At 37.9% G+C, this 18,288-nt stretch overlaps 1 protein-coding gene across 3 annotated transcripts in view; it reads left to right on the forward strand.

Moving 5' to 3' along the window:
* The window catches only part of LOC131038275 (DNA repair protein RAD5A), an 88,897-nt gene that overhangs the window by 33,949 nt on the left and 36,660 nt on the right, over positions 1-18,288 (forward strand). For all 3 annotated transcript variants that reach the window (XM_057970616.2, XM_057970617.2, XM_057970618.2), the window contains one exon: positions 2,222-2,289. In XM_057970616.2, the coding sequence (XP_057826599.2) occupies positions 2,222-2,289 (68 nt within the window). The remainder of the gene's footprint in view (positions 1-2,221; positions 2,290-18,288) is intronic.

Below are 18,288 nucleotides of genomic sequence, written 5' to 3' on the forward strand. Positions count from 1 at the left end.
CTCTTGCAAACCCTACCTTTTGATCTTTTTGAGGACTTGTTAGTTTTAGGAAAACCTGTTCCTGAACGGAAACGTAAGGCCCCTTGATGAAACAGCATTCACAACGACCACTGGTGCTTATCCACACGTAGAGACCCTACATTACAGAACCTTGGAGTCATCCTGATTGATCTTTTCTCGCGACATCTTCAGCAATCAGAGGCTTTATTCAAGAGAGGATAAGGTACCCTTGGGTATTTTATTCTGTGTTAGGCAGTGTACAAAATACACGTCAACAACCCCATAAAAAATATTTTCTAGACTATGTTCAAGGTGATTTTGGACAGGTTTATTTGGGTGATGATGAACCATGCAAAATTGTTGGAAAGGGCAACATACAGATAAAATTAACAAATGGAAATCAATGGTTGTTGAAAGAGGTGAGACATGTTCCTGATTTGAGAAGAAATTTAATATCAGCAAGACAACTGGGAAGTGAAGGTTGAACAGTTGCATTTACAAACAATTTGTGGAAGGTCACTAAAGGCTCATTGATAATAGCAAAAGGGGAAAAGTTAGGTACATTGTATCATTGCTGTGGAGGAAATAAAGGGGGGGAAATGATAGTCCTGCTCAGGTTATATTTTAATTTGAAACTTGTCACTTGTTTGAATGATGCTTTAACATGAAAAAAATAAGGCAGACACACAGTTCGGTGTCTTCCTTAAGGCTTCAATTTCAATCTGGAGTTAAATGCATGGTGCTATGGATGGTCAGAATGAATATGCAAATGATTCTTAATGCTTTATGATAAGTAATGACCATACCATTTAGAATACTATTAACTGCAGGGCAAATGTCTCCACTTTCTGGCCAATGGTAGGGTTTTGCATTCAATATTTCATTGCATGTGACCCTGGCATTTCTTTTTGCTGTCATCAATTATCAAATTATGGATAAATCAATCTTTGAGACTTTAAGTTTGAGTGATCAAAAGGAATGTCTTCTGGGTACTTTACATGTTTGCAGGAGTTGGAGAGTGATGCAATTTTGACTTTGATTTTGCATTGTTTTGGTGGTTACTTTTTCTTTTTCTTTCTCATTTATGGTTTTCAAATGCCCACTTCATTTTTTTTATGTATAATGTTATAGCCATTCAACATTTTGTTTTTTGGCTTAGTATCTTTGCTTCCCGCTACTAAATTAGGTAGGATTTTATCTGATTTGGGTATAAACAACTCCCTTTAATTTTCCATGGTAAGTCTTGCCGGAGTTAGGGTGTGGCTCACTGATTATGCTTCCACAGCAGTTTTGTGCCGGAATAAGGGTGTGGCTCATTGATTATGCTTCCACAGAAGTATTGTGCCGTGAAAGATTCCAGAAGCTTTACCTTATCATGAACTGTTTTTGATGGCCTTAGGTTTGTTAGCAAGGTTTGACTTAGGATGACACTGTTAAGATGGGTGTAGTTTTGTGATTATATGACACTTAGCACAAGGCCTTGAAGGTGCATGAATATGCTTAGGAAACTATTGTAATTAGCCATTGCCTTACTGGGTAGTACAACACCATTTTTATTTCGTTTGATTGTATCTTTGATTACCTTGGTGTTGATTGGGCCTTGGGCCTGTGGGTTGCCAGGGGACAGTTGTTCATGTTGTAGCATGTGAGTATATTGGTTGTGTGGGTCACCTTGAGGGATTTAATGGTCGATCTAGCAGCTTTATGCTTTTCTTTTAACATGAGGAACCCTTCCAACTCTTATTCTGCTTCTTGTAGTTTTTTGAAAACCCAGGGTTTATTTTATCATTATGTGTTATTCAGCTTGGCATAGCCTATATCTCTTAGCTTTGTTGCCAGTGTTGGACAGTAGCGAAAGATCATGAATAGGTTAGGTAACTTTATTTTTTTTGTTTGAATCCTGCTAATGGTTCTTAGAGGATCTTATCTGAGCCATATAGCTGGCTATACATGAGAAACAAGATCTGCTTCAAACATTAACATTTCTTCTGTGAATGTTATGGTTGTCATCATTAGACATTGCTTTGTTCCAGCATTACCAAAGGATGAAGATTCCTGTTAGATGGATTGTAGCAAATTAATTATTTGAAGTTTATGCAACTTGTCCAATTTAAGGGGAAGTGTTTGTAGTTTGCACACTTTTGCATTATTGATACTCCTTAACGTTGAAATGCTTGATTCTGCCTAACTTTAGTATTGCTATTGTCTTTTACTGGTGCAGAATAACTTGGAGGATGTGTACAGTCTTCTTCACTTTCTTCGGGTCGAGCCATGGAGTAATTGGGGATGGTATATTGAATTACCTGGTCCCTTTTTCCCTTTTTATTTTGATTAAACATTACTATGCTATTTGTTCAAAGATGATCTTGTACGTACTCATTTTGGTTTATGTAGCTCCTTTGATTGTATTTGAGCTTTTGCATTTATAAATGAATAGTTTTTCTAGGGGTTCATTTCTTCAAGGATATGGTAGTTGCATAAACCTGTGATCAAAATAATATGGCATCCTTAAGAGAACAAGTAAAGTGGGTTATCTTTTGCTTCTGCCTTCCATTCTTATATTTTATAAAGAAAGAAACATTAGAAATTTGCTTATGCATATTATGTGACAGATGCTACTTATGCCTGCTATGCTTCAGAAGGCTAATACTTAGAAATGCATTGTTTGTTTGATGATATTTCTAAGTGTTGTAGCCAACAAGTGGATATGATATGGATTTTGTGTGCACATGGTTCAATCTTGGTGTAGCTAATGGGTTTCATTTTACTGGATGGTTGACTAATTTGCAATGAAATCAAAACAATTGCAATGAAATCAAAACAATTGCAATGTACTTCCTTTTGATATCCATTTCTAGTTGTACCATCTACCGTTCTTTTATTTTTATTTTCTATCCTTTTCCAGGCATTAACCCAAGTAAAGCAATATGTCATCTATTTGTATTAAAATGATTGCCTTACAGCTAAACAGCACACTTGAGGCATCATGTTTTGGCATGCAAAATATTGTATTCCATTTGATAGCTGCCAATAAGATTGTGTTGTGTATTTTATAGCTACAAGGCTGCAGTACTAATTCCTTTACTTTGGTTAGTAATAAATGAACAGACATAACAGACTGAATCAACTGGCTGCAGTCTACGAACTGACATGGGATAATTCAAAACAAAAGGGAACATTTACACATTTTAGTTTGAATGGTGTTTTATTTTATAATCTATTTCTTCATCATTTGCATGAAGATCAGATAATCACAAGAATGTTATAGGGATTGAGTTGCTGAGTTGAGATGGGAAATGTACCTTTGTTGTTAATCTATTCTTTCACAGCTGCTAATTCTGTAAGGAACTTCATAAGTTATTGTTTCCTATCAGGTTCTTGATAAGACAATATGTGATAAAGTTAGTCTTGTGATTATATCCTTTAAGATGCTAGGTGCTCTGATTGCCATTACTTTTTAATAGTCACTATTTTATTGTTCCCATGACCTTGTAGTCCACACGTGGTTATTTTATTGTTCCCATGACCTTGTTCCCATACCCATAATTTTTGTTGCCTACACTTCTTTTGCCAAGAAGTATAACTACAATGGCAGCAAGTGGGTGGTAATGGCATGGGTGTGTTCACAAAACCCCCTTTTTCTCTGGCATATAATAAATTTAAATGTATGGTCGTGTTGTGGCCATTTCACACATCGCCCCATTAGAATGGGGCCCCCCTCTTTTGCTTTTGGTTTTCCTTTCTCTCTGCTTGTTTTCTCTCTACTTTTAGGATTTTGAGTGAGTGAGTGGTCTGCCTGGGCTGGCTAGATTAGGGCTAAACCTTGGAAGCTCGTTTTAGGGCTTCTTTCAAGCTAAGTCTAGTCTGGTTTAGGAGGTTGTTAGTCGTCTGCCTGAGGATTCAAGATTGCCAGAATGAAACATGCCTTTCAGGAGAGTCAAATTGGTTAGGTCAGAGGCAGGATGAATAGGTCTCAGGTCAGGTCTAGATTGAAGAAAGTTTTTTTTTGGTAAGGTCCTGTTTGTTTCTGAGTCTGAGTCAGCTAAGCATGGTCAGTGAAGAAAGGGAGTTGATTTGGTTAAATGGAGAATGAAATGAATCAAGGGCCTGAAAATGTCAATTTCGCTCCTGACCCTTCCAGAGGGTCCAGAGCGAAATTCTTTGTAGACTGGATTTCCTTCACAATTTTGGCTAAGTTTTGACATGTTTGAAGATGAATTTATGTGTTCTTGCCTAGAGAGGGATTTGATCGATTTTGGAGAGCAAGATGATGCCTGAAAGAGGATTTTCGCTCCTGACCCTTCCAGAGGGTCTAGGGCGAATTTCATTCTAAACACAATTTCTTGCCTTGAGTAGACTTGCAATCCGGTTCCTGGCCTTGAAAATGATTTGACCTTGCCTTGGGAAATGGTTTGAAACTTAAAAATTGAGCAATTTAGCCTGGAATGAGGGAATTCGCTCCTAACCCTTCCATAGGGTCTAGGGCGAAAATTTTATTTGAGCTTATTTTTCACTGACTTTGGCTAAATTGTGATGTGCAGGGCATCTTGGAGGAAAGATTGGATGTCATTTGATACATTTGAAGATTTGGAAGCATGCAAAATGAAGATTTTTGGACAAGGAAGGCAATTTCGCTCCTGACCCTTCCAGAGGGTCCTGAGCGAAATTTTGAATAACCCTCATGTTGCAATGAAAAAGGTCAAGTTTTGGGCATGAATGAAACAAGGATGACTGCCTTTTGCCTCCTGAGGAAATTTCAACTTGAAAGAATGAAGGATTTTGCTTAAAACCTAATTTTCGCCCCTGACCCTTCCAGAGAGTCCAGGGCGAAAATCTTTATAAGAGACATTTCTTGCTCAGTTTGGTCAAATTGGAATATTAAAGGCATGATGAAAGGTGGAAAGAGCATGTTGAAACCTTTAGGTATGTTTGGAGATGAAGAAAATGAAGGATTCTGCCCAGGAAAGACAATTTCGCTCCTGACCCTTCCAGAGGGTCTAGAGCGAAATTCCTCATAATCACATTTTTTGGCCTTCCTTGGACATGCGACTTTATTCCTAGCACAGTGGAAGGTGAAATCATACTTAGCAAAGAGGCTTCAAGGTGAAAAAATGAAGGATTTTGGTTAAAATAGTGAAAATCGCTCCTGACCCTTCCAGAGGGCCCAGAGTGAATTTTCTCAAAAACACCTTTTTGCTATCAAACTTGGCTAAACCAAGTAGGGGATAAGATGAAACTCAGAAGGAATTGCCCCTGAGAATATGTTAAGGTTGGAGGAAATTATCAAGAGGTGGAAGAATTGAGCCCAACTGTGAATTTCGCTCATGACCCTTCTAGAGGGTCCAGAGCGAAATTCCTAAAAATCACCTTTTTCTTGCAAGGTCAAAACAATTTCTGGTTTTTTATGGTTTGAATGAATGTGAGGAAGTATCTTTTGTCCTTTGAAGATAATTGGGATAGTCAAGAAGAAGCAACCAAGCCTAGAAAAGGAAATTCGCTCTTGACCCTTCCAGAGGGTCCAGGGCGAAAATCCTAAAACCTATCTTTTCCTCCAAAGTTTGAGCAAAGCTAAGCCTAGGCATGGGTTTAAAACGACATTTGGATTGCCCTAGAGTGGAAATGGATTGCCATGAATGCAAGTTTTGAGGCCAAGGAAGAAATTCGCTCCTGACCCTTCCAGAGGGTCCAGGGCGAAATTTCTAAATTCTCCCTCGTTTGTGCAAATTTAAGACAAAATCTTGCTATTCATGATTTAGATGGGAGAGAGGCATGATGTTCTTTGCCTTAGAAGTGATTTGAAGTTAAAAGCATGAAGGAATATGCCTAAAACTCAAAATTCACTCCTGACCCTTCCAGAGGGTCAAGGGCAAAAATTTGAAAAATCCCTATTTTACCTTTGCAAGATCAAGTCAAACTTGGGTAGATTAAATGAGGAAGAACATTGCGTAGCTATGAGTGAAAGATTCGACAAAAGTTGATAAAGGAGTAAGCTCAAGGAGGGAAAATCGCTCCTGACCCTTCCAGAGGGTCCAGGGCGAAAAACCCTAAAATCACCTTTTTCCTCCTAATTTGAATAAAACAAAGCCCGGAATTCAGTGAAAAAGCCTATTTGGAATGCCTTGAAGAGGTTTTAAACTTTAGAAAATGAAAATTTTGAGCCCAATTATGAATTTCGCTCCTGACCCTTCCAGAGGGTCCAGAGCGAAATTCCCTAGAATGCACTATTTTCTTCAAAATTTTGATGAGCTAACCCAGTGATGGAAGGAAATGGATCCTGGAGATTGCCTTGGAGAAGTTCAATGATCAAGCTAAGGTGAATTTTGGCCTAAATTGAAAAAATCGCTCTTGACCCTTCCAGAGGGTCCAGGGCGAAATTATTAGGAAGCTTCATTAAGCATTGATCAAACCTTGATATTCCCTAATTTGCACTAAATTACCCAAATTCAAGACATTTGGGAGGTTGAATTAAATTCGCATTAATTAAGGCATTGGCAATTTAATAAATTAATTTTTAGGCCTTAAAATAATTAAAAATTTCACCTTGGAGGCATTAAAATTAATTTTTAAAATTAAAAAATGCAAGATGAGCGCTCAAAATCATTATTATGCCTTTATAGGCAAGTCGGCCACCTTTTCAAGGAATTTTTATTTATTTTTACCCCTTATTTGCCAAGTCGGCCTTGAAGGGATTAGGGTGAGCGCCCTATATAAAGGGGGAGTGTTGCTTCAAATTTCAAATCATTCATTCATTCCTTCTAGGTGCGATTTTGAGGAGAAGATTGAGGAGCGAAATCCAGCAGATTGGAGGCTAAATTTCTAGAATTTGCTAAGTGTTGAAGGATATTTTCCAGATTTTGAAAGCTGGTGGAGGGTGAAGCTCTTTTGAAGGTTAATTAAGACATAATTCATCCAAGAAGGCCAGCAATTCAATCCTTATCCAGCAAAGTCTGATCTTCTTTCCAAGGTTGATACTTAAGCTTTCAAAGAAGGAGGTATGAAGAATTAAATTTTTGAAGTTTATATTCAAGACTTGTTTTGATCTCATAGCAATCCTTTAAAAATCTAAGTCTCTTGCAATCTGATTTTCATTCATAATTCTTGAGTTATCATGTCATTTTCAAATTAATGTTTTAAACTATTCCCTTGGAAGGTCTTAATTTCTATGCTTTAAGGTATGATGCTTAAAGACTAATTTTGAAATTTTTGTGTAGGCATCAAATGGTGACCCCCAAAGTCGGAGGATCTACTAGTCGACAGGCTCTCATCAAGGAAGATCAGAGGAGCAACGAATTGGAGACCAGGATCGTGTCCAAGTGGAGTAATATCGAAGACACCAACTTAGGAAACTTCAATGTGAAGAAGTTTTGAGAGGCCCCCTACATTGGCAAGCCATCACCTATTGCAAGGAAGATAATCGAGAGTGGCATCATCAAGGTGGCAGGTTTCCCTCCTGCAGTAAAGTGTCATGAGCTGATGATCGAGTGTGCCCGCCACTACGACTGACAATCAAGGACGATCGTAACCAAAGACGGGAACATCTTAGCTTACCTTTCAGAGGAAGCTATAAGCGAAGCTCTTCATCTTCCAGACCATAAAGATATGATTTACAAAAGCTTAGAAGGAGTGAGGTCGATCTATGAAGATGATCCTGAGACTTGTTTGAATCTCATCAATAAGAATTGGTTACTCAAGAGTCGGCCTCGCCTGAACAAGATTCCCAATACACCACATAGGATCGACTTCCAGGAGGAATACAGAGACTTGATAACTTTGCTCAATCGAGTTACAGGTGCTTCTCAAGCCTTCTTCTTCGAAAAGTGGATGTTCTTCTTCATACAAGTGATAGTTCAAGGAAAAGGAATGCTTCATTGGGCCAGAATCATTAGCAATTGTTTGGACGTGCAGTTGAGAAGGCTAAGACCCACCAAATCATTCCACATGAGCTCATATGTTATATATGCCTTAATCAGGAGTTTCGAGTATGCAGGGCTACCTCACAGAGGAGTGATCGGAAGAGGACCCGAAGAAATAAGGGTTTGTGATTCTTATGTTCATCTGCATCATCCGCCTAGAAGTGACTACAAGTTAGTCAATGACACCTTCACGATGAACATTACCAGGATATTGCAAGGTGGGATTCACAATCGACTATCTCTGGATGTGCAGGAGCTTGTGAAGAAGTATGGTGCATGGTTCATCCAGTTTCAAAAATTCACATACATCAAAGTTCATGGGTGTCTTTCACCTCTCTACATGTTGCCAAGGTATCCAACAAACAGAATAATACTACTTGAGGTGACCAGACAGTTGGCAGCTTATGCGAAGGCATCTAGACACAAGCATGGAAATGGAATTCCCGTGCCCATCATACTAGGGAATTCAGTTGAGGTGTGTCCTAACACCCAAGCCTCAGAAGATGCAGAGAAGGAATTATCTTTATACTCATTCTCATTCTTTGCCTCGCGTGAGAATTTTGATCCTCATGGTTATATGGAGGAGACAGTCGGCAGGAAGTACAAGCATGAGTTTCAGGTGGAGGACTTTTGGATGAATCTCCCAGGTGATTTAGAGGTTAAAAGAAAGATGCATTCTAGGCTACCCTTAGATCTCATCAGGAAATGCAAAGTTTATAGAGTAGCTGATCAAGCCTAGGATAATGGTAGATACCTCCAGTCGTCCTATGAGAAAGAAGACAAAGAAGTGAAGATAGATTGGAATGAGCTCGAGGTTTTAGACTTGAGAGCTTTGATGGCTCCTGTTTTATCATGCACTCGCAGATGGGTGGATGTACAACATCAAAAGTTGAAGGAGTAGAATGTATCAATGACATTTACTTTGGAGGCAAGACCAGAAGAAGGAGAAGCAAGCGTGAGTGAGAATACTTCTCATTCCAAAGGCTCAAAGAGGAAAGAAAGACTTGAAAAAAGGGAACCTTCCAAGAAGAAACAAAAAACAAACCCTGATCACCCACCAAGCACATCTTCTCGACATGAAAAGAAGGCAAGTCAAGGAGATGATCAGGGGAAGATGGTATATTAAATTGATGAATCTATGGAATCCATGGTACAAAATGACAAGCAAGAAAAGGGACAGACGCCTCAACAGTTGTCGAGTCAATCTCCCCATGTTGATGCTAATGAGCTACATGAAGAGAAGAATGATGATGAAGCGACATCTCCTTTTTGAGAGGATAGACCATTGCGTAAAGAAATACAAGTAAGGGAAACAAGATCTGCCATTCCTGACTGGCTGAAAGAGAGACTGACAAGGGTAGTTGTGGTTGAAGAGGAAGAAGATGTATTTGATTTAGAAAGCCTTATAGGAAATTCTCAAGAGGTAATGGAAAAGAAGAAGGCCACAAAGATGTCCAAGGTAATTAGAGATGAGACAGGATCCAGGAAATTGCAAATAGCTACACCAGTGGTGGACAAATATGAGGGTGAGATTCTTGCAGATGAGTATGACTTAGAAACATTTGAGCTTGGTCCACTTACCTCCGAGCAAGCAATGGAAGAAGCAACCGATTCATTTGAAGCACTTAAAGACAAACTTAAAGAAGAAATGGAAAGGAATAAGAAGCTTGAGAGGGAGGTCAGTGCTTGGAGAAGCTATTTTAGTCATCTCAATCAGCCCTTGAGACGTCAGGATCCAACAGTGTCTCCTTTACAAGCACTCCCTCTTGAATCAGTAGGCGAGGTAGAAAGGGTGAAGAGCTTGGTTCAGCTTATGAGCTCTTGGATTGATAAATCCCACACGGTAGCCATTGAATTTGCAACAAGAATGATGAAGACAGTTCATCGAGCTATCCAGGTCCTTGAGATTATCCATAATCTAATGATAACTGTAGCCGCATTCACTCACACTAGAGATGTTATCATTCCTGTCCTAGAAGTGATAAGACAAACACCAAGACGGATTTTGGCACAAGAAAAGATAATGGATGGAGGAGCCCATAACCTCCTACAGTGGTCAGCTCTGCTCTAGATGAAAGAGGTCCTTTTTGAAGACATCAACACCAGATGCAGTCAAGTTGAAGTTATCATTCATCCAATTCAAGATAAGGTGTTTGAGGTGTTGTGTACCATTCTTGACAGGCGGATCGAGATTGAGACAGATGTGGACATCCAAGAGTTGGAGGAGAGAGTCAAGGTCATCTTTTGCAAAGAAGAGAACGTCATCACAAATAAGCAACGAGATCAGATGTACACTACTATGTTCTTGATTGAGAAGACCAAAGAACTTGAACCTGGATGGGAGACAACTCTTCTCACTGCTTTTGATCAAGTCCTTCACTTGGAAGAACGAATGAAGAATCTTCTTGAGATTCCCCTTGTTGAGATTGAGAGAATTGTGTCCAGATTCATTGAATATGCTAAGAAAGAGCATAGGAAGGGGAACAAAATTCTAGATGAAAAGTTGTTACAGGATGATGTGGCAGCTTAATTCCTATTGGTCTATGTTTCCTCAATATTTGTGCCAGTTAATTATTGGCTATGCATTTAATGATGTTTATCTAAATGGGGACCTTTTTGTAACAAACCCTAATTAGGGTTTAGGTGTCAAAATCTCAGCCGTCGATCTTCTTTCGATCTGGGCCATTCATTGTATTTGAGGATGCTATATGTACCCTCACTCATTTTCATTTTTATAGTTAGAAGAAGTTAGAAAAAAGGAGAGAGAGCTTAGAGAGAAGAAAGTAATTGTGTAGCAAGCTTGAGTAGTGAAGAAAGAATTTTGAACAATTGTTGTCCATTTGGCTTTGAGATAAATAAAATATTGAAGTTATGGTGTTTTATTGCAATACTTGTGGCTATCTTCATGATTGTTTATTTTCTTGAATCACTCTCAGTTGAAGTAGTATTTAAGTTTAAGTTTGAAGGACTAAGTGTTGTGCTTGATCTTTGGTGAGATTCACGTTCCAAACCACTAGCTTCTTACTGATTGTAAGGACGCCTTGTGTGGTCAACTGGAAATATTGAGATTGCTTAAAAAATTCAATCATTTTTGGAAGTATTGATATGTATCTCTATGATAGTATCTATATCCTTGATGATTTGAAAGTTACTGAATCACCTTAGAAGATCGCATCAATTCCAGTAGAGTTGTAATTTCTTGGCGATACTGAAATTGGTAGAATCTTACCAAGTTTAGCCTTCATTGAGTCATTCTTAGGATTAGATTAGCATTCCTTCCTTGAAACCCTTATCCTTTTGACATTTTTTGAAAATCTGTTAGTGTTAGGAAAATCCTGTTCCTGCAGTCGAAAAGAGAGTAACACGGACAAGCTTTCTCTGAAAGTACGTAAGGCCCCTTGAAGAAACAGCATACACAATGACCACTGGTGCTTACCCACATGTAGAGATCCTACAACAAAGAACCTTGAAGTCATCCCGATTGATCCTTTTCGCGACATCTTCAGCATTTGGAGGCTTTATTCAAGAGAGGGTAAGATACCTTTGGGTATTTTATTCTGTGTTTGGTTGTGTACAAAATACACATCAACAGGTTGGCGGCTGAACTTAAAATATAAAAAGTGCAATTGCCTTTTATAGTAATTATTATTAATAATTAATATTTAATTTTAGTATTTAAATATACATATATTTAAAGTATATCTATAGATATAATAATTGTAATTTTAAAATGTTTTTTTGGTAAAGTGAGGGAATCTATTGGGGTCCTCCTATGGCTAAAACATTAAAAAATAGAGGAAACATTCACGTTAAAATTTAAACAATCCTGCTATGAATTACAACAATTTTCTTTGAGATGAAATGACCAAAGGAAGAAACTGAGACTGTCAGTTGAGACTCCCAAACCTCTTTAAAAGAGAAAAACAAACTAGGATTGGGCTAATAACCACCTCCTTCCCTATTTGGAGAGGAGAGTCTCAATAGTTCATTGAGAGCCCAAATTAATAGACTCCATTGCTTCTAAATGAAGATGTTCGACTTCTGTTTTCCTACTTGGTTGGAATGGAGAGAGTATCTAGAGATGGAAGAGGGGAGCCAACATCTTTTATCAACACAGTAATGTCATTAGGAGAAAATTTAACTTTTGAAACTATCTCTCCTTTTTCGAATCCTTCATCTTTAGTCAGAACCTTGGAGTTCTTGACATGGAGAAATGTGTCAATTGAATACTGATTTACATTGTTGACCTCCTCCCTTATATTTTGTCCTTATATATTTGCCCATGTTTTGATTTTGGCCCTTAATTTTCTTCTTACTTAAGACTCTTGAACTGTGAAATATTGAGAATTTCTCTAGAGGATAAAAGATCATCCTAGAAATCGTCAAGGTATCGGAAATCTGAAACCTCTGCTTCCTCCTCACTTGATTAGAACCTGTCATTATCAACCTTTCTAATCTGAGAAAACACAATTGCACTAGCATTCGTGCTGTCCTTTGGTGAAGAGGGAGAAGGAATCTAGGCAACCTTGGCTTGATCAACTATGAACTAACCATGGTTTCTGAGAATGAAATTAATATCCAAGTTACCAATTTTCAGAATCTGCTTTTGAAGATGAATAGTCCGGACAAGGAAATCTTGGAAGAATTGTATTCAATCCTGAAATGTCTCTTTTGATGACAATGAAAGCAACAAAAATCTAGCCCTCATAATTTATGATTTGTATCTATGATACCTTGTGCAGATCGAACATGAATGGAGTGAGAAAAGGGATCGAAAAGATGAATCAAGATATAAACTTTGACTTGTGATCCTGCAAATCTTTTGAAGATGGATCAATCTTGATGAATTCTTCAACTTTTTCAACAAGAAGCTTCAATAGATTCTGAAATGATGGGGAATGGATCTCTAGGCTAATAATGCGATCTAATAATCTCAATTCCTCTCATAAATTTGGGAACAAAAACAGGCCTAACTTGTGTCCCTAAGAAAGAGCTAGGCACTTGTGAGTTCTTGTTTCCTTTTGTGTTGTGAAAGATTGAGATAGTGATGTGTGTGAGTAACTAGGCTAGCAATATGATAAAATGACTAAATCTATTAGAATGCAATAGATACAAAATAGAAAACAGAAACAGTAAAGCAGATCCAAGATTGAGACATGGAGAGGAAACTGGCACTGAAATCTGGAGCTGACTGTGCAGGACAGAAGCGTTGGGTGCTTGTGTTTGAAGGTAACAGAAGGTCCAAGAGATAGTTGGAAACAGAATCAGGAAGCTTTGCACACGTCTCCTGAAAATTTGTGTCAAAGTAGCAGGACAGGGGCACTGGCTGCCCTAGTTCGAGGGTTTTTGTCCATTCAAAGTTTGCCAATGTCTCACTATCTGCTTTGCTCCTTTGTAACTTTCTCATTGTTGGATCTGCACCTACACACGTAAGGGTTGTGCCATATAGGGGCTTGCCTAAGTCAAACCCCATGTTATTGCTCCCACTTCCACAATGGCAATGATGTGATTGGATGTGTGCTCTTGCAAGGACAGATGCTAAACAAATGATGAGATGCTGAAATGACAAGATCTTCCTTTAGGTAAGAAACCCTCTCAAGGAATCTCACACAAGGCTCGATCTGATGCTCATTTAGTTTTGCAACATGTTAGTGCACGCTTACAACATGAAATGACATGGCATACTTGATCATAATTGTTGTGGCAGACTTGAATGCTTTGCTCCTTGAATGTAGGATATGTGCTTGAATGAATAGAATTGCTTGCTCAAAAGTGTAGATTAGGCTGCTAGAGTATTATACTGTGATGTCCCCACTTTGAAATATAATTTAATAATAAATAATGATAATAAAATTTAAATACAAAAGAATAAACATTATAATAAATTAAATTAAATATCAATACACTTATTCAGTACTGATTAATCATCCATTTATTGCTATCAGCAATATATTATTAAATAATGAATAACCATTTATCTCTATAATAATAAATTATTAAATAAAATATTAATTTACAATCAATATTAATTATTAAATAATTATTAAATAAACACATAGTGGCAGACCAAATTTGACACATCAGATTTGTCTGCCTTTGCAACAACTGATTACCAAAAGAGACAGTAATTATGGTATCGCTTAAGGCAAAACATCGATACTACTCTGCAGTGATATTTAATCAGTGATTAGCCCCACTATTAGTCATCAATAGTCAAGTAAACATCAGCATTGTTAATATATTAAGCAAATTCGATCAGATGACATTAAGACATTCTGATCAAACAAATATCGGTTAAGACATTTAAAGCAGTGATTAGGATAATTAAGATTATCTTTGACAGTGATTTATAAAAAAGGGGGGCAAGTCAGTAATTAAAGGATAATAAACAGTAACAAAGATGTGTCTGAGCTAACAATTATTTATTAACAAACAAAGAGATATGACTCCTCAAATGAAGAGGGGCGACTCTTATGAGAATTAAAGATATAAAATAGAATGAGAGACGGGTGGAAAGAAGGGGAAGTATCTTTCTTATCCAAGTCTGAGTGCCCAAGTAGAGCAGGAGAAATACCAAGCTTGGATGCATGAGGAGAAAAAGAAAAAGCTATGATCTCTTTATCCATATTTAGACTTACTCAGAATCGAGCATTTGTCTTATTGGCAAATCTGGTTACAGGCACCTAAATATACATCAGAGATGACACCATTATTGTGGCAAGAATACATATTGAGATTAGACACAGCAGCTTCATTGCTCCAAGCAATGTCACTGTCTTGTTCGTATACACAGATTGTCATATCAAATATAGCGATACTTTATAATGGTTCAAATACATTGAAATATCAGGTGCAGATTGAGTGACTTGAGGTGATCAAAATCTGAATATATGGATACCACAGGGCAATCAGAACTTCACATGTTAGAGAAGCATTGCTAGCTGCTCACTCTAGAAGACAGGTCTATGGTAATAGAAGCAGGCTGTAGTCTAAGGTGTGCCCAGTTGGACATATGTATCATGCAGAGGAAGTTAAGAGACATTCTATGAGCTGGAAACTACATTGAATCAGATTTAAGTTTCTGCTGTGTAAAATCTTGATCTTGTTCATTGGAAGAATATTAATTTTGAAAACCTTAAACTTGCAACTTTGGCAAACTCCAATCTGCAGTAAGAAAAGTCTGAACATACATAGGAACAAGAATTCTCTGGCAGCGATTAAAGTTAGAAAGACATGTTGAAGAAGATTATCAGCATTAATCTATCAGATAAGTTCCATCTTCCAAAACTATTCTTAGCAGTATTAGTTAAATATTATAGTAACAATATTTTCAGAATTAATGAAATTATATTTATAAATGTATATTAATTCTCTCTTTAAGTTAGAATTGTTGTTTTTTAGGACTAAATCACGGTGAATCCCAAATGGGGACATTACATAGACTTTGAAATGGGAAAGGGAGTTGTATTTATATGCAACTTACACCTTTTCAAAATGACTTTTTGGGATAGATTGACAAAGCAAGGTTGAGTCACTCAAATTTCAAGGCCAACTTTAATCCCCTGAAAGTTGAGCCCATTTGGTCGGGATAGGGGTGTTGGGCACCCTAGTCCTAGCAAAATGTGCCCGCAAAATGATTAGGAATAGGGGAATGAGCCAAGTTTTGCTGAAGTGATCTCAAAATCAGGCACATTCACGCATATATCAAGCACACACGCCAAAATGGACTCTAAACCTAGTGTGAAATTGTTAAGGTCAACAATTTAAGACACTCCATTTAGCCCTCACTTTAGTGGGGTAATTTTTGTGACGTTTACACACATCGCCCCATTGTAAATGGGGGCCACCATTTTTTTTTTCGTTTTCTAGGTCAGTTGTCTTAGTTTAGTTGTTTGGTAGTGTCTTTAGCTATTAACCTTTTACTTGAGGAGGTGTAGTGCCTTAGGTTGTTAGGAAGTGATCAAGTCATGTCTCTCTCTTAAGTGGAATTAAGGTTAGTGTAGCTTTTCAATGCCCCAACAATGGACGATGTATGATGATCATTTCATTTGATCATCCTTATCAAACTTAGAAATGATGGGGTAAGTGTGGAGGTTAGTCATAAGAATTGAGATGTTTGATGAATGCCAATCAAGATTAAGGCATAGGCAACCATTAAGAGGTTTTGTTGATGATGAAGGACCCTTTAGAATGGATGAAGTGCAACTATCAATAAAATTGAACAGGGGAGTGTTGATGTGTCTTTTGTACACGACCAAACACAGAATAAAATACCTAAAGGTACCTTATCCTCTCTTGAATAAAGCTTCCCCGAATGCTGAAGATTTCGCCGAAGGATCAATCGAGGTAGCTCCAAGGTTCTGATTGTAGGTTCTCTACGTGTGGATAAGCTCTTGCGGTATGATGTGATTTTACTGGAATCACAAGGGGACTTACATTCAATGACCCGAGCGTCTGATTTACTTTGGATATCACTGGAACGTGGGTCTTTACTGATCCTTGATTTTTAAAAAAGGGAAAAGGATAAGGGTTGGAGAAGGATCTAATTCTAACACTAAGAATGTAGGAGCAATGGATGACCTTTGATGAAACTTTAAATAAGTCTTGCTTTGACATGCTAGGATCATCTCCACAAGGTTAGTGCGATCTTCTAAGGAAAGCTTTATGATGTTCAGATCACCGCTACAAGCATAGACACCGTCAAGTTGATGCATATCAATGAAGAAGCGATAATTGAAGTTAAGCTTAAGCTGAATGATTCCAGTTGACTACGCAAGGCAAGTTTGCAATCAACAAACTGCTAGTAGCATGGATATACAAATTTCACCATTGATCATACAAATTTCTTCCATTCATCTAATAACATGAAATTAAATTTGAGAAGTATAGAGACCATGCAAATTGTAGAATCAACACATAGAATTCACCATTCCTTCAATGAAGTTTGCATGTCTTTTGCAACAATCTCTTGGCAACAATCTTTGCCTTCTCTTTCTACTCTACGCTAAAATGCTATCTACTATTGAGCTACTAATTATTGACTATCTATCTTTTGCTAACTCCTAACTATTCTTTGACTATTTTTCTTTACAAATGAAGAGCTAGAGCCTTATATAAAGAGCCCTTTACAAATTGATGGCTCTGATTGACTTAGAATCAATGGCGATTACAAGATGGAAACCCTAATTAGGGTTTGTTATAACAAACTTGCTTAGCCAATGAGAAAATTACATTCAAGGAGTGTGGACCAATAGGAAGCAGGGGTAGGTACACTGAAGCTTGTGCCATCCCCGATAAATTAGGTACATTGAATCTAGACATGCTAAGGTGGACCAATCCGACTGGAGGAAAAATTTCTGGGATGCTACCTTGTCTGACATTTGTATCTTGGTTGATCCTCCTCTGTCCTTGATGCGAAGAATGATGTACCTCCTTGACTTCCATGTGCTTGATGAGGCTTCCTCATTGTCAAGTGTTCTTTCTTTGGTAGCATGTCTCGCCTTGAAGTGTTGGTAAGGTCATTCTTCTCTGTCATCATGTGGGTCTTTTGTGTGGTAGAATGAGATCTTGAGGCTAGCTTGCAACTCCTTGAACACTTGAAGTATTCCAACGCTTCAAAACACCTTGAGTCCTCCTTTATGCATCTGGAACGTCCTTGATGATGATGGGCTTAGAATAGGTCGTCCTTGTCCTGGCCTGATTTTCTTCCACCTGCAAAACAAACCAAAAGGTGATTAAGTACACATAATGAATTCATTCTAACATAGCATTTCCTACCTTAAATCATCAACAAGAAGGTATTAGAATGAAATTCGCTCAAGATCCTCTCTAGGGACAGGCCCTATAAGAATTTCGCTCTGGACCCTTTGGAAGGATCAGGAGCGAAATTTGCTATTTTGCTCAATTTAGACCTCATTTCATCATTTCATAATCTTAGGCCTAGCCTTCAAACCTCCTCATTATAATCTCACAACTAGCCCTTTGCCTAGCTCAAGCAAGGTGAAAATAGGAGTTTCAAAGGATTTCGCTCTGGACCCTTTGGAAGGGTCAGGAGAGAAATTCATGATTTGGTCTAAATTCCATCATTTCCTTACTCTAAATTTCCTCCCAAGACATGCATGCACTAGTCTTCTCGCTACCAAGGCCTTGAAATCCATCTCTTAGCCTTCATCATGAGCAAATTAGGTGATTTTGGGAATTTCGCTTTGGACCCTTTAGAAGGGCCAGGAGCGAAATTCATTCTTTAGCTCAAAATCCTTACTTTTTGGACTCATATCCTATTCAAATACATGCCTATGGCCATCTTTAAGTCCAATTCACCTTCATCAACGCTTGTCTTATCATAAAATTGAGAGAAAGAGGAGATTTTAAAAAT

This window comes from Cryptomeria japonica, chromosome 11, assembly GCF_030272615.1.
Source record: "Cryptomeria japonica chromosome 11, Sugi_1.0, whole genome shotgun sequence".
NCBI classification, from domain to species: domain Eukaryota; kingdom Viridiplantae; phylum Streptophyta; class Pinopsida; order Cupressales; family Cupressaceae; genus Cryptomeria; species Cryptomeria japonica.